Raw genomic sequence first — 23,174 nt, 5'->3', positions numbered from 1 at the left:
AAGCTTTCATTAAGTGGAAAAAATTGCCTAAAAATTATGCATCAATTACTGAGGGGGTTTTTCTTTCAGGCTTTGGAGAACATAAATATACAACCATAAGGAGGAAATAAAGATGCCAGTTTTAGCTGCACACAGAGGCTACATTAATAAATTTATAGCTATCAGGAATATTAGAAAATTAAATGCAACCACAGTAAATGGAGAAGAGTCCTATTTACTACACGGTAATGAAGTGTGTGTTAACGATACAGCAAGCAAGACCTCTAGTCCCCACCTGATGCCGTCTGCACCTCTCTTTGTGGCTTTTAAAATACACAAATTATTTGCAAACTTTATATATTCTTTGGTCAAATAAGCCATAAAGACCTTAAAAGAGAAGTATGAACTAATCATAAAAGTACTGCTGAAATAATTAGCAATATAATTGGTTATGTTTCAGACATTAATTCTTATAAAGCAGTATATAATTAATACTATAGACAGAGCATCCTAGAAGAAAAAATTATGTATCTTATAGATTAAGATCTAATGAACTAGAAACTAAATTCATTACAGAATACCCTGAACCAAACAGAAAGCTGGAAACTAGGGAAAATACATTGAACACACAATACCACTAGGCAGGTGAGAGGAAGACAATTATATAGATAGGATTAATTTAAATGTAAATACGTAAATTAATAGCTTTGGTAAATTTAAGAGGTAATAATCATTGTTACCTAGTAAATCAGATTTGAATAACAACTGGCCTAATTTATCTTAAATGTTCACATATATTTGAAAAAGGTAATGCAGTTGTGTGCTGTCGGGAAAAGAAAACAAACAGAAATCCAAGTGAAATGAAGACTTCAAACTGAGGTATGTCCCTTAAGAAGTCACAGGTTCTTTTAGGGACTTATCAAGAAGGCAGAGGGTGGGGACTATCTGTCCTAGGCGAACAGCATTCATTACCAAACTTTTTCAAAAGTGCCAGGAAATGGTGATAATAAAGAGCTGACAACCTTTAAAACAGCTTTGCTATTGTTTTAAAAGTCCCTCTAAACCACACAGCCTGGTTCTGCCTGCACTGAGAATGAACTACTCTCACCGCATCTCGATCTCCCAAGGTGGCCCACTGCTGTGTGATCGGCACCCAGCTCCATCTTATAAATGTGCTATTCCTGGCAAATGAGGTGGTTAGAAAACAGCCCCATAAGCATCTCTTACATACTACACTTGGTTTTAGATCTGATTTTATGTATTCCATAGCCAACGTGTCACAAGTCTATGAGATCTTGCCCAACCACAAAAACAATTATTTTAAATTAAAAAAAAGTTCTTACCCATGATTTCAAACCAATGATCTGATGCAGTTAAAAAAAAAAAAGATAATATTTCAAAAAATCATGTCTTTAGACCAAAAATAAGCTTTAGAACTTAAAAGAGTACTTACAGGTTTGAATTAATCTTATTTATATTCCTCCAGAGAGATTTAGACAAAATCTCTAAGGTATATTTTAGGTCTGTGATCCATAATTAAATGTAAATTCTATACATAAGAAAGTAAAACATATCCCAAAATGTTGAGCTGTCATTCACTCATCCATTCCTTCATCTACCACGTGGGGAGTAACTACTATGTTAAAACGATACGAGGGATGCAGAAATTAGTAAGATATAAATATACCCTTACCCTTCATGACTTCACATCCCAGAAAGAAACACAACCTAAAAATTCTATAATAAAGAGCACACAAGATTCTATGGTGGAGCAGGTGAAGTCAGGGCAAGCTGCTAGAAAGCAGTCCAGGTCAAACTCGAAGGTCTTAGAACATCTTACATGATCTTCTAACTATGCGATCTTATATCACATGAGAAGATTTCACAGACACGTGCTATCCACTCACAGCCTTAAATGCAAGAGCTTATTCTAAATCTAGAATACTTTACAACTGACACAGAAAGTTGACTGTAGTAGCCCATCCCAACAAAACAACTAACTGCCCTAGCAAATTTTTCCAAATGGTTTTGTTTTTTCATTTAATTGTATCTATCTACAAGAAACATGGCAATGTTAAATACAAAGTAAACCTAAGCTTATTATTAAAATTAATTTCACAATTTTCCCTAGATTCATCATAAAAGATAATTCAGAATCCAAAAGTAAGTATTTTCAATTACTATCATCAGGAAAAAACAATTACTGTGACAAATACTTTTTTTCTAAATGCTCATCCCCTACTTCTCATGGAATAAAAAAAGAATAATACTTAAACTGTGTGTTTTCTAAATCTGCAAAAGACTGTCTTCTTGGATTGCTGACAAAGGAAGAGGTCATTAGAAAACTTTGGAGAAGGAACAACGAATAGAATAAAAAGCACATACTTGTTACACAATGTAATGAATTTATTTACCTACACATTTACAGTGCCACATTAGTAAATATAACAAGAGAAAATGTTTTAAAAATAGAGAACAAGCCAAATCAAATTCTGAGAAAGTCACAACCATTTAATCTGTAGTCAGCACCCTCTCCCCTGGGAAGGCGGACACGTAATGAGCCAAAATAAGTCAGCTGATTAATAGGTCTAACCAAACAAAATAATCAAGGAATACTGGGCCCACGAAACAAATCTTGTAATACTACAGTATGTTACCTAAAAAGGAGCATTTCATGTTCATGCTACCTTTGGAGCTATGGAGTTACAGAATAAGGAAACAGTGTGTGGGCAGAGAACAGGGCAGAGAGGAAAGAGAAAACTGGTGTTAGAGAGGATGCTATTGCAATATAAACAACAGACAGAAACCTATCACTGAGGGGAAAAAGTATCTTCCAATCATCTGTTACCTAATACAAAGGCAAACCAAGTTAGTGGCAAACTTCATACTTCATTTGAAGAAACTATCAGTTTGTATACATTAGTTGGAATGTGATTTTCACATTCACTGCTAATAAGGTTGTAATACTTTAATGTTTAAGCAATGACTATTGAGAAATATACATTGAGACAAGGGAAGATGGTGGCGTAGGAGGACGCTGGGCTCACCGCGCGTCCTGCTGACCACTTAGATTCCACCTACACCTGCCTAAATAACCCAGAAAACTGCCAGAGGATTAGCAGAACGGAGTCTCCGGAGCCAAGCGCAGACGAGAGGCCCACGTAAGAGGGTAGGAAGGGCGGAGAGGCGGAGTGTGCTCCATGGACTGGCGGGAGGGAGCTGGGACAGAGGGGCGGCCCGCCGGCCAAGCAGAGCCCCCGAGTCTGGCTGGCAAAAGCGGAGGGGCTGGACGGAGTGTTCCGATAGCAAGCAGGACTTGACATCTGGAAGGTTATAAGTTAACAGCTCTGCTCGGAGAACGGGAGGGCTGGAGGACAACGGGAGGGAGAGTTGTTGAGCCCCGGACAACAGAGCTCAGTTTGGTGGGGAACAAAGGCGCTCACCAGCGCCATCTCCCTCGCCCATCCCCCAGCCAACATTCCAAAGGGAACCAGTTCCTGCCAGGGAACTTGCTTGCACCCCGCAAACACCCAACGCTGTGCTTCTGAGGATCCATCCCTCCGGCAGGTCTGACTCTCTCCCGGTGCCGCAGGGCCCCTCCCAAAGCAGATCTCTGAAGGAGAATCGAGCTAAGCCTGCCCCTCCCGCCCCTGTGCACCTTGCCTATCCACCCCAGCTAATAAGCCAGATCCCCAGCACCACAAGCCTGGCAGTGTGCAAGTAGCCCAGATGGGCCACATCACCCCACAGTGAAACCCGCCCCTAGGAGAGGGGAAGAGAAGGCACACACCAGTCTGACTGTGGCCCCAGCGGTGGGCAGGGGGCAGACATCAGGTCTGACTGCGACCCCACCCACCAATGCAAGTTACTCAACACAGCACAGGGGAAGTGCCCTGCAGGTCCGCACCACTCCAGGGACTATCCAAAATGACCAAACGGAAGAATTCCCCTCAAAAGAATCTCCAGGAAATAACAACAGCTAATGAACTGATCAAAAAGGATTTAAACAATATAACAGAAAGGGAATTTAGAATAATAGTCATAAAATTAATCGCTGGGCTTGAAAACAGTATAGAGGACAGCAGAGAATCTCTTGCTACAGAGATCAAGGGACTAAGGAATACTCAGAAGGAGCTGAAAAACGCTATAAACGAGCTGCAAAATAAAATGGAAATGATCACGGCTCGGATTGAAGAGGCAGAGGAGAGAATAGGTGAACTAGAAGATAAAATTATGGAAAAAGAGGAAGCTGAGAAAAAGAGAGATAAAAAAAATCCAGGAGTATGAGGGGAAAATTAGAGAACTAAGTGATGCACTAAAGAGAAATAATATATGCATAATTGGTATTCCAGAGGAGGAAGAGAGAGGGAAACGTGCTGAAGGTGTACTTGAAATAATAGCTGAGAACTTCCCTGAACTGGGCAAGGAAAAAGGCATTGAAATCCAAGAGGCACAGAGAACTCCCTTCAGACGTAACTTGAATCGATCTTTTGCACGACATACCATAGTGAAACTGGCAAAATACAAGGATAAAGAGAAAATTCTGAAAGCAGCGAGGGATAGACGTGCCCTCACATATAAAGGGAGACCTATAAGACTCGTGACCGATCTCTCTTCTGAAACTTGGCAGGCCAGAAAGGAATGGCAGGAGATCTTCAATGTGTTTAACAGAAAAAATATGCAGCTGAGAATCCTTTATCCAGAAAGTCTGTCATTTAAAATAGAAGGAGAGATAAAGGTCTTCCCAAACAAACAAAAACTGAAGGAATTCATCACCACTAAACCAGCCCTACAAGAGATCCTAAGGGGGATCCTGTGAGACAAAGTACCAGAGACATCGCTACAAGCATAAAACATACAGACATCACAATGACTCTAAACCCATATCTTTCTATAATAACACTGAATATAAATGGACTAAATGCGCCAAGCAAAAGACATAGGGTATCAGAATGGATAAAAAAAAACAAGACCCATCTATTTGCTGTCTACAAGAGACTCATTTTAGACCTGAGGACACCTTCAGATTGAGAGTGAGGGGATGGAGAACTATTTATCATGCTACTGGAAGCCAAAAGAAAGCTGGAGTAGCCATACTTATATCAGACAAACCAGACTTTAAATTAAAGGCTGTAACAAGAGATGAAGAAGGGCATTATATAATAATTACAGGGTCTATCCATCAGGAAGAGCTAACAATTATAAATGTCTATGCGCTGAATACGGGAGCCCCCAAAATATATAAAACAATTACTCATAAACATAAGCAACCTTATTGATAAGAATGTGGTAATTGCAGGGGACTTTAACACTCCACTTACAGAAATGAATAGATCATCTAGACGCACGGTCAATAAAGAAACAAGGGGGGGCGCCTGGGTGGCGCAGTCGGTTAAGCGTCCGACTTCAGCCAGGTCACGATCTTGCGGTCCGTGAGTTCGAGCCCCGCGTCAGGCTCTGGGCTGATGGCTCGGAGCCTGGAGCCTGTTTCCAATTCTGTGTCTCCCTCTCTCTCTGCCCCTCCCCCGTTCATGCTCTGTCTCTCTCTGTCCCAAAAATAAAATAAAAAAAAAAACGTTGAAGAAAAAAAAAAAAAAAAAATTAAAAAAAAAAAAAAAAAAAAAAAAAAAAAAAATAAAGAAACAAGGGCCCTGAGCGATACATTGGACCAGATGGACTTGACAGATATATTTAGAACTCTGCATCCCAAAGCAACAGAATATACTTTCTTCTCGAGTGCACATGGAACATTCTCCAAGATAGATCACATACTGGGTCACAAAACAGCCCTTCATAAGTATATAAGAACTGAAATCATACCACACATACTTTCAGACCACAATGCTATGAAGCTTGAAATCAACCACAGGAAAAAGTCTGGAAGACCTCCAAAAGCATGGAGGTTAAAGAACACCCTACTAACGAATGAGTGGGTCAACCAGGCAATTAGAGAAGAAATTAAAAAATATATGGAAACAAACGAAAATGAAAATACAACAATCCAAAAGCTTTGGGATGCAGCGAAGGCAGTCCTGAGAGGAAAATACATTGCAATCCAGGCCTATCTCAAGAAACAACAAAAATCCCCAATACACAATCTAAGAGCACACCTAAAGGAAATAGAAGCAGAGCAGCAAAGACAGCCTAAACCCAGCAGAAGAAGAGAAATAATAAATATCAGACCAGAAATAAACAATATAGAATCTAAAAAAACTGGAGAGCAGATCAATGAAACCAAGAGTTGGTTTTTTGAAAAAATAAACAAAATTGATAAAACTCTAGCCAGGCTTCTCAAAAAGAAAAGGGAAATGACCCAAATAGATAAAATCATGAATGAAGATGGAATTATTACAACCAATCCCTCAGAGATACAAGCAATTATCAGGGAATACTATGAAAAATTATATGCCAACAAATTGGACAACCTGGAAGAAATGGACAAATTCCTAAACACCCACACGCTTCCAAAACTCAATCAGGAGGAAATAGAAAGCTTGAACAGACCCATATTCAGCAAAGAAATGGAATCAGTTATCAAAAATCTCCCAACAAATAAGAGTCCAGGACCAGATGGCTTCCCAGGGGAGTTCTACCAGACGTTTAAAGCAGAGATAATACCTATCCTTCTCAAGCTATTCCAAAAAATAGAAAGGGAAGGAAAACTTCCAGACTCATTCTATGAATCCAGTGTTACTTTGATTCCTAAACCAGACAGAGACCCAGTAAAAAAAGAGAACTACAGGCCAATATCCCTGATGAATATGGATGCAAAAATTCTCAATAAGATACTAGCAAATCGAATTCAACAGCATATAAAAAGAATTATTCACCATGATCAAGTGGGATTCATTCCTGGCCTGCAGGGCTGGTTCAACATTCACAAATCAATCAACGTGATACATCACATTAATAAAAGAAAAGATAAGAACCATATGATCCTGTCAATCGATTCAGAAAAGGCATTTGACAAAATTCAGCACCCTTTCTTAACAAAAACCCTTCAGAAAGTCAGGATAGAAGGAACATACTTAAACATCATAAAAGCCATTTATGAAAAGCCCACAGCTAACATCATCCTCAATGGGGAAAAACTGAGAGCTTTTTCCTTGAGTTCAGGAACACGACAGGGATGTCCACTCTCACCGCTGTTGTTTAACATAGTATTGGAAGTGCTAGCATCAGCAATCAGACAACAAAAGGAAATCAAAGCATCAAAATTTGCAAAGATGAAGTCAAGCTTTCACTTTTTGCAGATGACATGATGTTATACATGGGAAATCCGACAGACTCCACCAAAAGTCTGCTAGAACTGATACATGAATTCAGCAAAGTTGCAGGATACAAAATCAATGTACAGAAATCAGTTGCATTCTTATACACTAACAATGAAGCAACAGAAAGACAAATAAAGAAACTGATCCCATTCACAACTGCACCAAAAAGCATAAAATACCTACGGATAAATCTAACCAAAGATGTAAAAAAATCTGTATGCTGAAAACTATAGAAAGCTTGTGAAGGAAATTGAGGAAGATATAAAGAAATGGAAAGACATTCCCTTCTCATGGATTGGAAGAATAGTGTCAAAATGTGAATACTACCCAAAGCTATCTACACATTCAATGCAATCCCAATCAAAACTGCACCAGCATTCTTCTCAAAACTAGAACAAGCAATCCTAAAATTCATATGGAACCACAAAAGGCCCCGAATAGCCAAAGTAATTTTGAAGAAGAAGACCAGAGCAAGAGGCATCACAATCCCCAACTTTAGCCTCTACTACAAAGCTGTCATCATCAAGACAGCATGGTATTGGCACAAAAACAGACACATAGACCAATGGAATAGAAAAACCCCAGAACTAGACCCACAAACGTATGGCCAACTAATCTTTGACAAAGCAGGAAAGAACATCCATTGGAAAAAAGATAGTCTCTTTAACAAATGGTGCTGGGAGAACTGGACAGCAACATGCAGAAGATTGAAACTAGACCACTTTCTCACACCATTCACAAAAATAAACTCAAAATGGATAAAGGACCTGAATGTGAGACAGGAAACCATCAAAACCCTAGAGGAGAAAGCAGGAAAAGACCTCTCTGACCTCAGCCGTAGCAATCTCTTCCTTGACACATCCCCAAGGCAAGGGAATTAAAAGCAAAGATGAACGACTGGGACCTTATGAAGATAAAAAGCTTCTGCACAGCAAAGGAAACAACCAACAAAACTAAAAGGCAACCAACAGAATGGGAAAAGATATTTGCAAATGACATATCAGACAAAGGGCTAGTATCCAAAATCTATAAAGAGGTCACCAAACTCCACACCCGAAAAACGAATAACCCTGTGAAGAAATGGGCAGAAAACATGAATAGACACTTCTCTAAAGAAGACATCCAGATGGCCAACAGGCACATGAAAAGATGCTCAACATCACTCCTCATCAGGGAAATACAAATCAAAACCACACTCAGATATCACCTCACGCCAGTCAGAGTGGCCAAAATGAGCAAACCAGGAGACCATAGATGCTGGAGAGGATGTGGAGAAACGGGAACCCTCGTGCACTGTTGGTGGGAATGCAAACTGGGGCAGCCACTCTGGAAAACAGTGTGGAGGTTCCTCAAAAAATTAAAAATAGACCTACCCTATGACCCAGCAGTAGTACTGCTAGGAATTTACCCAAGGGATACAGGAGTACTGATGCATAGGGGCACTTGTACCCCAATGTTTATAGCAGCACTCTCGACAATAGCCAAATTATGGAAAGAGCCTAAATATGTCCATCCACTGATGAATGGATAAAGAAATTGTGGTTTATATACACAATGGAGTACTACATGTCAATGAGAAAGAATGAAATATGGCCCTTTGTAGCAATGTGGATGGAACTGGAGAGTGTGATGCTAAGTGAAATAAGCCATACAGAGAAAGACAGATACCATATGGTTTCACTCTTATGTGGATCCTGAGAAACTTAACAGAAACCCATGGGGGAGGGGAAGGAAAAAAAAAAAAAAAGAGGTTAGAGGGGGAGAGAGCCAAAGCATAGGAGACTGTTAAAAACTGAGAACAAACTGAGGGTTGATGGGGGGTGGGAGGGAGGGGAGGGTGGGTGATGGGTATTGAGGAGGGCACCTTTTGGGATGAGCACTGGGTGTTGTATGAAAACCAATTTGACAATAAATTTCATATATTGAAGAAAAAAAATATATACATTATCTGAAAGAATGATTTTCAAAAAATGCATATCACCATCTCTTATAACCCAAAACTTATCTTATCTTCACTTTGTATAACTTTGTTTTGCAAAACAAAATAAAAATGGAAAATCATACTGTAGATGCGGAAACTATATAACCAGGTGAACTGGGTACCCCTAAATTATTTCTATTACAATTAGGGAGTTCAATTTAGAACTTTTTGTCATCAAGATAATACCACTTTATACACTCTATTAAGATAAAAATTAAATTATACCGAAAATTATAGATTCACCAACTGAATCCTAAGAGGATTTTCATTACCAAAATACCTTCACTTTAAGGTTACGAAAAAAAAAACTGAAAGCCTAAGAACTTGAACAAGGCACTTCCTGGGGCGAGCTTCTGAAGGAATAATTCTAATGAGAAATTAAAATTGATTACTTACCTGTAAGATAACAAGAGCGTTTTCTATGGAAAGGTCATCTGATGGTAGGCCTTCACTTTTCCAAATTAACTGCTCACTTTCAGTACAAAGAAATCTCCTTAGATCAAATTCTGAAAAGATATTAGTATCTCACTACAGTGATCATGGACTTGACAAAGGAAAGGGAACAAAACTATTTAAAATACACTAAAACAAAAGTCACAGAATTATCCTTAATCCATTCCTCCCACTTTAGCACCAAAAGCTAAGGGTGGCAGTGGAGGAGTTTAAAACAAAAAGTACAAAGGAATGAAAGTCAGTTAAATTATATTTCTTGTATATTTAATAAACGTTTCACAACTATAATAATTTGTGAAAACCACAAAAGTCACAAGGAATGTTGGAATTCCTACATCCCATTTTATGATATGCAATTATTGTGAAAATCAAAGTATTAAAATATTTAAATGCATTCATACATTACCAAAAATACCCCAAGCTCTCAGTTTCAGAGAGTCATTTCAGGAATGTAAGATCATTGTAACAAAACAATTCAGAGAACAATTGTAGAATTGAGCAAATCTGAAGTAGATTTGGTTTCTTTTAGCTTATAGAACATTTTCCTCATTTATCAAAAAATACAGTTTTAATATATTGAAATTTCAAAATATGAATGACTAAGTACAAACTTTCAAGACAAGCTGACTTGGTCCATTCTTCCAAGCAGGTTTTTCTCAGACCCTCAGGAGCAGCAGAAAGATAGGTAATGAAGGCGGCAGCCAGCTGAGCCCTCTTAGGAAGAGTAGCTAATTCCTCTGTTATCTCTGCAACCTGCACAAGAAGAGAGAGAGCAGGGGCGGGGATGGGGGGATGGATATGTTCTAAAACGTGAAAAGCATGACAGCTTCATAAATTAGAGTTTTGACTGTAGAAAAAAAAATCAGTTGCCGGTTTAAAGTAATAACCCCTGTTGTGCATGCAATTGTGAAAATGTAAAAATAGCCACAAGATCTCAGACCCTGCTGAAATTTTTAAAATGTATGAAATACCAACATTATTTGTAGAGATGAACATATTTTGTCATTGAAAGTTCATAATGGTTCCTATGAAGCAGAAATTTTATCCCAATTACAGTTAAAAACTGTGAATTAGCATCACTTTGGAAACTACAACTAAGTACACAGAGTAAGAGCAAAGGTACAAAACAAAATTTTAAAAATGCATGGAGATGCCTTAGTTAAAAGCACAGTGTGACTGCAGCATAGATGTGAGCAGGCAGAGTAGCAATGCAGAAAAGGTGGAAAGAGAGAGGCAGAGCGGGCTGGCCATGCACACAATGGAGCTTCTGCTATAACCCGGGGCGGTAATGAACCACTGCAAGTGTTCAAACAGGGCAGACAGGGATAGAATGAGACTGGGTTTACAAAGATTATTCAGCTGACAAATGAGGAACCAACCAATTTAAGGGTCAGATAGGAGGGGGACAAGTTAGAGGAGAATTTAGGTAAATAAATAAACAAACAAACTGGCACTAAAGACAGAAGACAAATTTGAAGGATATTTGCAAGTGGACATGACAAGCAAACAAGGAAATCTAACAGAGAGATTACTCGTAGTTAAACACGATCATTAATCAAAAAACTGCTACCAAGGGCACCTGGGTGGCTCAGTGGGTTAAGCAACAGACTTTGGCTCAGGTCATGATCTCGTGTCTCTGTGTGAGTTCAAGCTCCACATCAGGCTCTCTCTGGTCATCGCAGAGGCTGGAGCCTGCTTTGGATCCTCTGTCCCTCTCTCTGCATCTCCCCTGCTCATGCTCTTGCTCTCTCTCAAAAATAAACTGATGTTAAAAAAAAAAATTCTCAACAAACAAAAGTCCAGGACTTCATGGCTTCACAGGTAAATTCTACCGAACATCTAAGAGTTAATACCTATTTTTCTCATATTATGCTAAGTGAAATAAGTCAGTAGGAGAAACAGAAATACTGTATGATTTCACTTATATGTGGCATCTAAAAAACAAATGAATAGACGAAAAGCAGATTCAGTCCCATAAACACAGAGAACAAACTGATGATTTAGGGGATGGACAGAATGGGTGAATGGGGGGCAGGAGATACAGGATTCCAGTTAGGGAAGGAATAATTCATGAGAATAAATGGCACAACACAGGGAATCATAGTCAATGATATTGTGATTGCACTGCATGGTGACAAATGTAGCTGCACATGTGCTGAGCACAGCGTAATGTGTAGAGCTGTTGAATCACTATGCTGTATACCTGAAACCAACTTAACATTGTAGGTCAACTATACTCAAATAAGAAATTATAAAAAAACAAACAAAAATAGACTGCTCATCTCAAAGTATTTCAAAAAAATAGAGAGGAAGGAAAGCATCCAAATTCATTCTAGGAGGCCAGCATTACCCTGACACCAAAACCAGACAAAAACGTAACAAACAATAAATAAAAAAATAAATAAAACTACAGGCCACTATCTCTGATGAACAAAGACACAAAAATTCTCAAAATAATAGCAAAACAAATTCGACAGTACAACTTAAAAAAATCCCTTACCATGTTCAAATGTGATTTACTCCAGTAATGCAAGAGTGCTTCAATATTTGAAAATCAATGTGACACATATTAACAAGAAGGGTAAAAGCTACAGGATGATTGCAATAGACACAGAAAAATCATTTGACAAAATACAACACCCATTCATGATAAAAACGTTAACAAAGTGGGTTTAGAGAGAACATACCTCAAGATAAATAAAGCCGTTAATGAAAACACAGAGCCAACATCATACACAAGGGTGAAAAACTGAAAGCTTTTCCTCTACGACCAGGAAGAAGACAAGGATGCCCACTCTCAACACTTAGATTCAATATAGTATTAGAAGTTCTAGCCACAGCAATCAGACAAGAAAAAAATACATAAAAGCCATCCAAAATGGTAAGGAAGAAGTAAAATTTGCACTATTTGCAGATGACATACTATACATAGAAAACCCTAAAGACTCCACCAAAAAATTATTAAATCTGATAAACGAATTCAATAATGTTGCAGGATACAAAATTAATGTACAGAAACCTTCTGTATTTCTGTATACTAATAATGAGGTAGCAAAAAGAGAAATCAGGAAAACAATCCCATTTACAATTATACTAAAAAAAAAAATACCTAGAAATAAATTTAACCAAGGAAGTAAAAGCCCTACACTGTAAGACACTGATGAAAGAAATTGAAGATGACACCAATGAGAAGATATACCATACCCACTAACTGGAAAAATTATTATCGTTGAAATGTCTATACTACCCAAAGCAATCTACAGATTCAGTGCAATCCCTATCAAAATACTAATAGCATCTTTCACAGAACTAGAACAAATAATCCTAAAATTGCTAAGGACCCACAAAAAACCTTCAATCACCAAAGCAATCTTGAGAAAAACAAAGCTGGAGATCTCACCATCCTAGATTTCATTGTATAACATTAACCTATAGTAATCAAACAGTATGATACTGGCAAAATAATATGCACACAAATCAATGGAAGAGAACACAGAGATCAGAAATAAACCCACACGTATATCACATATATCACAAATTAATTTATGACAAAGGAGGCAAGAATATACAATGAGTAAACGATGCTGGGGAAGCTGAAGAGCTAAATGCAAAAGAATAAAACTGGACCACTTTCTAACATCATACCCCAAAATAAAGTGCATTAAAGACCTAAACAGGAGACATGAAACCATAAAACTCCTAGAAGCAAACAGGCAGTAATCTCTTGGATGTCAACCATAGCAACATTTTGCTAGATATGTTTCCTCGGGTGAGGGAAACAAAAGCAAAAATAAACTAATGGCACTACATGAAACTAAACTGCTTTTATACAGCAAAGAAACCATCAACAATAGACAAAGGCTGAATGGGAAAAGATATCTGCAAATGACACAGCCAATAAGGTGTTAGCATCCAAAATACCTAAAGAATTAATACAACTCAATACTAAAAAAATCCTAATAATCCAATTTAAAAATGGGCAGAAGACCTAAAAAGACATTTCCCCAAAAAAAGACATCCAAATGGCCAACAAACACATGAAAAGATGCTCAACATCACTCATCAGGGAAATGCAAATCAAAAGCACATGAGATCTAACCTCACACCTGTTAGAATGGTTAGTAACAAAAGGCAAGTAATAACAACTGTTGGCAATGTAAAGAGAAAGGAATCCTCGTGCATTCTTGGTGGGACTATATATGGTGCAGCCACTGTGGAGAACAGTATGGAAATTCCTCATAAAATTAAAAAGAGAAATACCATATGGTCCAATAATCCCACTTCTGGTATTTACCCAAAGAAAACAAAAACACTACTTTAAAAGATAAATGAATCCCTAGGTTCATTGCAGCATTATATACAGTAGCCAAGATATGGAAGCAACCTAAGTGTCTATCAATAGATGGATAAAGAAGATGAATGGATATGGGCACCTGGGTGGCTCAGTCGGTTGAGCATCCGACCACGGCTCAGGTCATGATCTCAGAGTTCATGGGTTCAAGCCCCACAATGGGCTCTGTGCTGACAGCTCAGAGTTTGAGGCCTGCTTCAGATTGTCTCTCCCTCTCTCTCTGGCCCTCCCCTGCTCGTGCTCTGTCTCTCCCTCTCTCAAAAATAAATAAACTTTAAAAAAAAAAAAAGAAGATGAATGGATAAAGAAGTGATCAAAGATGGCAGTGGAGTAGGAGGAACCCAGGCTCATCTTGTGCCTCAAACACAACTAGATAACTATCAAATCATCTTAAATACTCAAAAATCGACCTGAAGACTAACAGAACAACCCAACAACCAAAAGCAGAGAAGAAGCCACAATGAAGAAAGTATAAAGTGTGGAGACGTGGTTTGGGGGAGAAACGGACTGCAGGTGCTGTGGACAGGAAGGAGCCATGGAGATCTCACCATCCTAGATTTCATTGTATAACATTAACCTATAGTAATCAAACAGAGAGAGAGAGAGAGGCACACACAGGGGAATGCACAAGGAGAACGATTCCACAAAGCCAGTGGCTTGGAAAACAAGAGGGGCAGATTTTCATGAGTTCTTGCCACCATCAGGGTTTAAAGCCTGTAGTTTCAAAGGTCAGAGGGCCTGGCTGGGATGAAGCCCGTAAGAGTTACCTGGGGAGAAGGCAGGCAAACAACCTGGAGGCGGACAGCATGGAAACAGGATCTGAAAAATGCCTGGGGCACACAGGACTTCCCTGTGAGGCAGCATTCTGGGAGACACCTCTCCCTCCCAGGGGACAAAGGAGCTAGCTGGTGGCCTTCCCTCCCCTGCTTCTCAGCATCGACAGAGGGCCACCTGCGGTAAACAGCACAGCGCCCACACCAGTTTCCCTCAATCTCAGTGTGGGGGGCCCCTTCCTCAGAGACAAACAGAAACCCCCACCCACACCATGTCTCCAAACCAGAGTGTTCTACAGGGCTTCAGTTCTGGTGGAGGTGGTCGCAGGTCTCATTTCATAAGCAGAACAGAGCAAGCATAGTTAAAACTCTCCACATTCAGGCCACGGACCAAACACTGACCACAGCAGGCTAGGAGAGCATCTGCAGATGACTGGCCTGAAGGACAGAGCAGCCAAAACACAACAGCAGAGCACACGCAGCACATTCTGAAGACAATTTCTTAAGTGCCAGGCCCTGGGGACTACATGACCTTTCTTCATAAGGCCATTGCCTTCAAGAGCAGGATATATACTTTTCTGACACACAGAATAAGGCAAAGACTTAGACATAATACCAATATGGAGGAATTTATCCCACATGAAAGAACAAGATAAGGCCATAGCCAGCTATCTGACAGAAACAGACAGAAGTAACATGCCAGATGAAGAATTTAAAGCAACAATCCTAAGGATAGTCACTGGACTTGAGAGAAGAATAGAAGAAATTAGGGAGACACTTACCACGGAGGTAAGAAAATTAAAAAAGAAGTAGAGACGCAGAATGCAATAAATGAGGCTGGAAATAGACTTCATGCAATGAACACAGGCTGGAAGAAGCAGAGGAATGAATTAATGACCTATAAGATGAAATAATGTAAAATAATGAAGCTGAACAAAAGAAAGAAGAATTACCGAATAGTAAAACAGACTTAGGGAACTCAGTGACTCCATCAAATATAATGGCACTCATATTATAGGAGTCCCAGAAGAGAGAGAGAAGGGGACAGAAAATTTATTTCGAGAAATAATAGCAGAAAATGTCCCTAATCTGGAGAAGAAAACAGACACCCAGATCCAGGAGGCAGTAAAAACTCCCATAAAAATCAATAAAAGCAGGCCAACACCAAAACATATTCTAATTAAATTTGCAAACTATAGTGGTAAAGAAAAAAAAAATCTTAAAAGCAGCAAGACAGAAGAAGCCCTTAAGTTAAAAGGGAAGACCCATAAGCCTAGCTGGAGATTTCTCAACAGAAACTGGGGAAGACAGAAGGGAGTGGCATGATATATTCGAAGTGCATAATGGGGAAAATCCACAGCCAAGAATGCTCTATACAGTAAAGCTATCTTTCAGAATAGAAGGAGAGATAAAGAGTTTCCCAGACAAACAAAAACTAAAGGAGGTCATGACCTATACCAGCCCTCTAAGAAATACTAGAGGGGACTCTGAGTGGGAAGGAAAAACCAAAAGTGACAGAGACAACAAAGGAACACAGAAAATCTCCAGAGACAATGACAAGACAAGTAACAAAATGGTAATAAACATGTATCTATCAATAATTACTCTGGATGTAAATGGACTAAACACTCCAATCAAAGACACAGGGTGTCAGAATGGATTAAAAAAAAAAAAAAAAAAAAGACCTATCTATATGTTGCCTACAAGAGACTCACTTTAGACCTAAAGACACTTGCAGATGGAAAGTAAGGATGTGGAGAAATATTTATCACACAAATGGATGTCAAAAGAAAGTCAGACTGGCAATACTTACGGCATACAAATTCGACTTTGATATTGTATTGTTTTTATCCTGCACTGGCCTCATGAAATGACTGAATGTATTCCCTCTATTCCATTATTTGTAATATTTTGATAAAGATTGTCATTAATTTTTTTTCAAATGTTTGGTACAATTCACCAATGAAACCATGTGGTCTTGGACATTTCTATGCTGGGAGATTTCTGATTCCTAAATAAAGTTTCATTCTGTTTTTAATTTTTATTTTTTGGAAAAATTGGTCATTGCTTTCAATGTTGTATGTTATTGTCTATTCAGGTCACTATTATATTTATTTCTGATTTTTCTGTGTTACTTCCTTCCTCCAGTAAATTTCAGTTAATTTTCTTCTTTTTCTAGTTCCTTGTGGTATAAGGTTGTTTACTTGAACTTTTTCTTAATACAAGCAGTTATAGTGTAAATTTCACTTTAACATCTGCTTTTGTGGCATCTCATAGGTTTTGGAATATTGGTTTTTTTGCTTTGACACATATTTTGATTTGCCGCTTGATTTATTTGGCCCACTGCCTGTGCAACAGTGTTATCATTTAATACTTACATCGTAAATATTTAATATTTACGCTGTAGACTTTCCAGCTTTGTTTTGTTATTGATCTTCAGTTTTGTCCAATTGTGGTTGGAAAATATACTTGGTAGGATTTCAGTCTTCTTAAGTTTGTAGTATTTCTTTATTTTTTAATTTTTTTTTTTCAATGTTTTTTTTTTTATTTATTTTGGGGACAGAGAGAAACAGAGCATGAACGGGGGAGGGGCAGAGAGAGAGGGAGACACAGAATCGGAAACAGGCTCCAGCCTCCGAGCTATCAGCCCAGAGCCTGACGCGGGGCTCGAACTCACGGACTGCGAGATCGTGACCTGGCTGAAGTCGGACGCTTAACCGACTGCGCCACCCAGGCGCCCCAAGTTTGTAGTATTTCTTATGTCTCTTTTTATGTGATTCAACCAGGGGGATTCCTCTGTATATACTCAAAGAAAATGTGTATTCTATTTTTCATGGATGGAATGTTTTATATGCATCTTTTAGAACCATATATTCTGAAGTGTACTCCAAGTAAAACATGTTCTTGTTGAAAAAAACCAGTAACTTTAACTGAGGGAACTCATTTAAAACAAAGCATATGAGGGGTGCCTGGGTGGCTCAGTCGGTTAAGCAGCCGACTTCAGCTCAGGTCATGATCTTGCGGTCTGTGGGTTCAAGCCCTGCATCAGGCTCTCTGCTGACAGCTCAGAGCCTGGAGCCTGTTTCCGATTCTGTGTCTCCCTCTCTCTCTGCCCCTCCCCCGTTCATGCTCTGTCTCTCTCTGTCCCAAAAATAAATAAAACGTTAAAAAAAATTAAAAAAAAAATAAAAAAGAAAAAAGAAAACAAAACAAAACAAAACAAAGCATATGAGAAAGGAGGTAGACAGGGCCATGGGGGAAATAGGTGAAGGGGACTGGGAGTACACTCCTCATGACAAGCACTGAATGATGATGTACAGAACTGCTGAATTACTGTACTGCATTCCTGAAACTAATATAACATTGTATGTTAACCACACTGAAATTAAAATTAAAAACTTACTATAAAAAAAGAGAATGAATAAAGAAGATACACACACATGCACACACAAGAGAGTATTATGCAGCCATAAAAAAAGAATGGAGGGGCGCCTGAGTGGCGCAGTCGGTTAAGCGTCCGGCTTCAGCCAGGTCACGATCTCGTGGTCCGTGAGTTCGAGCCCCGCGTCGGGCTCTGGGCTGATGGCTCAGAGCCTGGAGCCTGTTTCCGATTCTGTGTCTCCCTCTCTCTCTGCCCCTCCCCTGTTCATGCTCTGTCTCTCTCTGTCCCAAAAATAAATAAACGTTGAAAAAAAAAAATTAAAAAAAAAAAAAAAGAATGGAAAAAAATCTTAAAAAAAGAATGAACTCTGCCCATTTGTGACAACATGGGTGGGGCCTAAGAGTATTATGCTAAGTGAAATAACTCAAAGAAAACAAATTCCATGGGATTTCACTTACATGTGGAATCTAAAAAACAAACAAACAAACAAACATACAAAGAAAAAAACAGAAACAGACTCATGAATACACAGAACTGGTGGTTGCCAGACATGAAGGAGATTAAGAGGTACAAACTCGCAGCTAGAAAATAAGTAAGTCATGGGGATGTGATATACAACATAGGGAACGTAGTCCGTAAGACTGTAATAATTGTGTGGTGACAGATGGTAACTAGACATTTTGTAATGTACATAAATGTTGAATCGCTACGTTGAACACCTGAAACTAATATAATATTGTAAGTCAACTGTAATTCAGTAAGAAAATAACTAAAAATAAAATGAAAATGAAGGCTGAACCAAAACAAAAAAACAAAAAACAAACCCCTAACAACTCAGCAGTCTGGAAATACAGCTTTGGTCACCACCATGGCATGGAGGACATTACTGAGACTAGACGAGACAAGCCCAGAACAGGTGCAGGGACAGGGGCTGAGGAAGGGAATGCTGAGGCACTCAAATACTCCAGGGTGAGCACAGGAGGGAATCCCGTAGGGAGGGATCTAACTGGTTTAAGAAAAACGAACCTATCAACCAAAAAAAATGAGACAACACGGTAACAAAGTCAAAATAACAGATTATTTGTAGAAGAAATCAGTGGCCAGCACTGTCAAATCCTGAGCTTGCTGTCCTGGAAGGTGAAGTTCAGGGTAATCTCTGGAGAGAACCACGACATTTCCCCTCAAGTCGTCACCCCTGCCTTTCCCTCCGTAACATATGCAACTGGAAGAGGAACAGGCCACAATGTCCAAAACCCACTCACATAAAAACATTCTGCTTAAAAATCAACTCACACAATGGCCATTAAAATCTAGGTCATTTATCCTAACCTAGTGGAAAGTTGAGGGATATTTCGCCCCTTTTTTTCTTTTTCTAACAAATACATTACAGATTCTTCTGTGTTTTAAAGGAAGCCTCTTGGGGTGCCTGGGTGGCGCAGTCGGTTAAGCGTCCGACTTCAGCCAGGTCACGATCTCGCGGTCCGTGAGTTCGAGCCCCGCGTCAGGCTCTGGGCTGATGGCTCAGAGCCTGGAGCCTGTTTCCCATTCTGTGTCTCCCTCTCTCTCTGCCCCTCCCCCGTTCATGCTCTGTCTCTCTCTGTCCCAAAAATAAATAAACGTTGAAAAAAAAAAATAATAAAAAAAAAAATAAATAAAGGAAGCCTCTTTCTGACCTCTGTCTCTCTCAGACAAACCTGTGCGTTCCATCTTTTGTGCTCTCGGTCAAGCTGATTAATTAGCACTTCTGCGGCTTTAATTGTTTCCTGCGCTCTGCTCACTTCAGCTTCTAGCTTGGCGGCTTCTGAAGTCCTGCTCTGAAATCTAGGAAAACATTAAAATTTAATTAAAGGCCAAGGGGTTTAAGAGAGATTTGACTACATTATCCTTAGATACTAAAGTGAGCTTTTATATAAGAATTTAATTAACGATAATACTGCCAATATTTGTGTTTGAAGTATCATTAACACGAACCGGGAGAACTGAAGCCCGGCTCTTACAGGGCCGTGACGTCCTGCTGCTTGCAGGCCAATTTCTCCATGTGACATTCAGGGCCCTGTCGGAAGACTGACCCGATCTGTCTCTTCAGTTGTACATCATTTGAGGCCAGTCCAGCAACACCACATGTCAATCTCTAGAAATTCTATTCTCCGGAAACACCCTGTCCTCTATCTGCTTCTTTAGGGTGCCCCATGTGCCTGGAATACATTCCAGCCCCTCTTATCCCTACCCCACCCCTCACTCTAACTCCTTGAAATCTCTATTTAACAAAAATATAAATAAAATTTTAAAACTCATTTCAAAAATCCAATTCTCTACCTACGTGCCTGTTTGTCCAAGTTTATAACTGTCCTTTTAAATTATTTTCCTTAAGAAATACTTGTACGAATTTATTATTTTATCAAATAGAACAGTACTATTCCAGATTATTACCCAGTCAGTCCTTCAACAAATATGTAAGTACTTAAAAAATGCCCCAGATTGTGACAAATATAAACAAAACAAAACAAAACAAGGGGCACCTGGGTGGCTCACACTGCTAAGCATCCAACTCTTGATTTTGGCTCCGGTCAGGATCTCATGGTTTATGAGATCGAGCCCCATGTAGGGCTCTGCATTGAGATCACGGACCCTGCTTGGGATTCTCTCTCTCCCTGTCTCTCTGCTGCTCCCCCGCTAGCACCCATGCACTCTCTCTCTCAAAATAAGTATTTTAAAAGACAAAACAATAAACAGCAACAAAAAAAGCATGTCATGTCTCATGTAATCCTCAGAACCACAGTTCAAAATGAATATTATGTTTCTCATCTTACAAAAATGAAGACTTAGACCCCAACAGATTATTTCACATTTCACCAATCATCAGTAGAAGTTCTACAATTCATACATGGGTGTGTCTAAGCTCCATGTGGCCAACAGTGCATTTTATCACCTCTCTAAGTGCTCTACATACCTTTTTCTCCTGCACATAGGACTAGACAGAACTAAGGTTTCCAGTATGGTGGCCACTAGCCACATGGGGCTTTTCAAATTTAAATTACTAAAAGCAAACAAAACTTCAAATTCAATTCCTCGGTAGAATTACACACACTGCAGTGCTGGTGGCTACCAGACTGGATAACACAGGTTACAGAACATCTCCACCATCTCGTCCGGTTCCATGGTGCAGCCTCACTCTAGCCCTGGGAACACGTACTACATACTCATTCATCTCAACAATTCATTCTGTGGACACAGTTTTACCATAAATGTGGGCTGAATTAAGCCAACTTGCACGTTTCTGTAGAAGTTGTATTAAAATGGCAAATGTCTCCATTTTGTCAGATTAGAATTTAAAATTGAAAGACCATACTCATTTTTCAACTACTCTTTTCTTTGGAAGTATCCCAGAAAAGACTGTCACTCACAACCCAGAGTCAGTTAAATCTTAGGGTTCAAGTAAACGATTATTAACCAGCATGAATTCATTCTTGATAATAACTCTAAAAATGGAAAAATATTGATACTATGACGTAGTGATTAAGAACAGGTACTTTACAGAGTTAGAAAAAACAACAATCTAAGGCTAGCTTTGTCATTTAGACTGTTCCACACAGACAAACCTTCCTAATCTCCACAATGAAAGAACACCCACCTCTGAGTCCTAAAAATAGTAAGTATGTAAAGTGCGTAGGGCAACATCTGACCCCTGTACAAGTGACTAACAAATGGAATCAAAACATCGCTACCACATGCTAACTACTCAATAAATATTTGACAATCGGTTGAATATGAAGCACTAAGGCTGAACATATGAAACTGAAAGGAATAATCATTTTCCCTACAGTTCTCAGTATCTGGAAAAAAGTGAAGTTTCTTTCGTATAACTCTAATACAAAAAAATTCAGAAATATTGAAAACACTGTATTTATAGGTTTGAGGCTTCTTTTTGTTTTTTTTCTCTGTAAGTTAATATATATAAATATAAATAGAGATCATTGTTTCCTGTATAGAGAAAAAATAGTTTTCAACCTGATGAATTTCTTTCTTGGTACAATAATTTGTATTTCTTCCACAAAAAGAGAAGCAAAATGTAACACACCACTTAAAAAAAAAGCATGCAGTGGGGTGCCTGGGTGGTTCAGTCGGTCGAGTGTCCAACTCTTGATTTCGGCTCAGGTTGTGATCTCGTGGTTTGTGAGTTTGAGTCCCCATGCCGGGCTCTGTGCTGACAGTTTGAAGCCTGCTTGGGATTCTGTCTCTCCCTCTCTGTCTCTCTCCCTCCCCTGCTCTTTCTCTCTCTCAAAAAAAATATAAAAATAAACTTTAAAAATTACAAAAAAAAAAGCATGCATTTAGAAAAGTTTTAGTCTTGGGGTGCCTGGGGGGCTCAGTTGGTTAAGCATCTGACTTTGGCTCAGGTCATGATCTTGGGGTGCTATGTCTGTCTGTCTCTCTCCCAAAAATAAACATTAAAAATTTTTTTTAAAAAACAAAAGTTTTAGTCTTATAAAGCTGTAAGTAAATGACAACATACATATTATTTAATCACATATCCTCCAGGTTTTTAAAAAATTTTTTAATGTTTATTTATATTTGGGAAACAGAGAGAGAGGTGGGGGGGGGGGTGCAGAGAGAGGACACACAGAATCCGAAGCAGGCTCCAGGCTCTGACCTGTCGGCACAGAGCCCAACGCAGGGTTCGAACTCATGAATCCCGAGATCATGGCTTGAGCCAAAGTCGGATGCTTAACTAACTGAGCTACCCAGGCGCCCCCGATATCCTCGAGTTTTTCAATCTTCACAATTTTTATAGGAAAACTGTCCTACAGTTGTTAGGATACCCACACCAGTATCTTCTATCCTACAGTCAAGAGCAATCACATGAGGCCAGAGGTACAGAAGAGGTTTTACAATCAGTAATAGTCATAAATGGTCCTGAAACTTAAGTACAATACTGCATAAAGGAATATTTTTCTCAACACTAAAAGGCACAAAGTTAAGA

The 23,174-nt window shown here is 39.1% G+C and overlaps 1 protein-coding gene across 9 annotated transcripts in view; it reads right to left on the bottom strand.

Moving 5' to 3' along the window:
• Positions 1-23,174, bottom strand: part of DYNC2H1 (dynein cytoplasmic 2 heavy chain 1) — a 347,574-nt gene that overhangs the window by 200,970 nt on the left and 123,430 nt on the right. For 6 of the 9 annotated variants that reach the window (XM_043579193.1, XM_043579184.1, XM_043579187.1 and 3 more), the window contains exons 61-64: positions 19,888-20,014; positions 10,299-10,440; positions 9,631-9,740; positions 1,323-1,343 (exon numbers count right to left, since the gene is read on the bottom strand). In XM_043579193.1, coding sequence (XP_043435128.1) covers positions 1,323-1,343; positions 9,631-9,740; positions 10,299-10,440; positions 19,888-20,014 — 400 coding nt within the window. The remainder of the gene's footprint in view (positions 1-1,322; positions 1,344-9,630; positions 9,741-10,298; positions 10,441-19,887; positions 20,015-23,174) is intronic. The other 3 variants (XM_043579186.1, XM_043579188.1, XM_043579192.1) reach the window with 1 other exon arrangement.

This window comes from Prionailurus bengalensis, chromosome D1, assembly GCF_016509475.1.
Source record: "Prionailurus bengalensis isolate Pbe53 chromosome D1, Fcat_Pben_1.1_paternal_pri, whole genome shotgun sequence".
Taxonomy (NCBI): Eukaryota; Metazoa; Chordata; class Mammalia; order Carnivora; family Felidae; genus Prionailurus; species Prionailurus bengalensis.
This window is presented reverse-complemented; position numbering and strand designations above follow the sequence as displayed.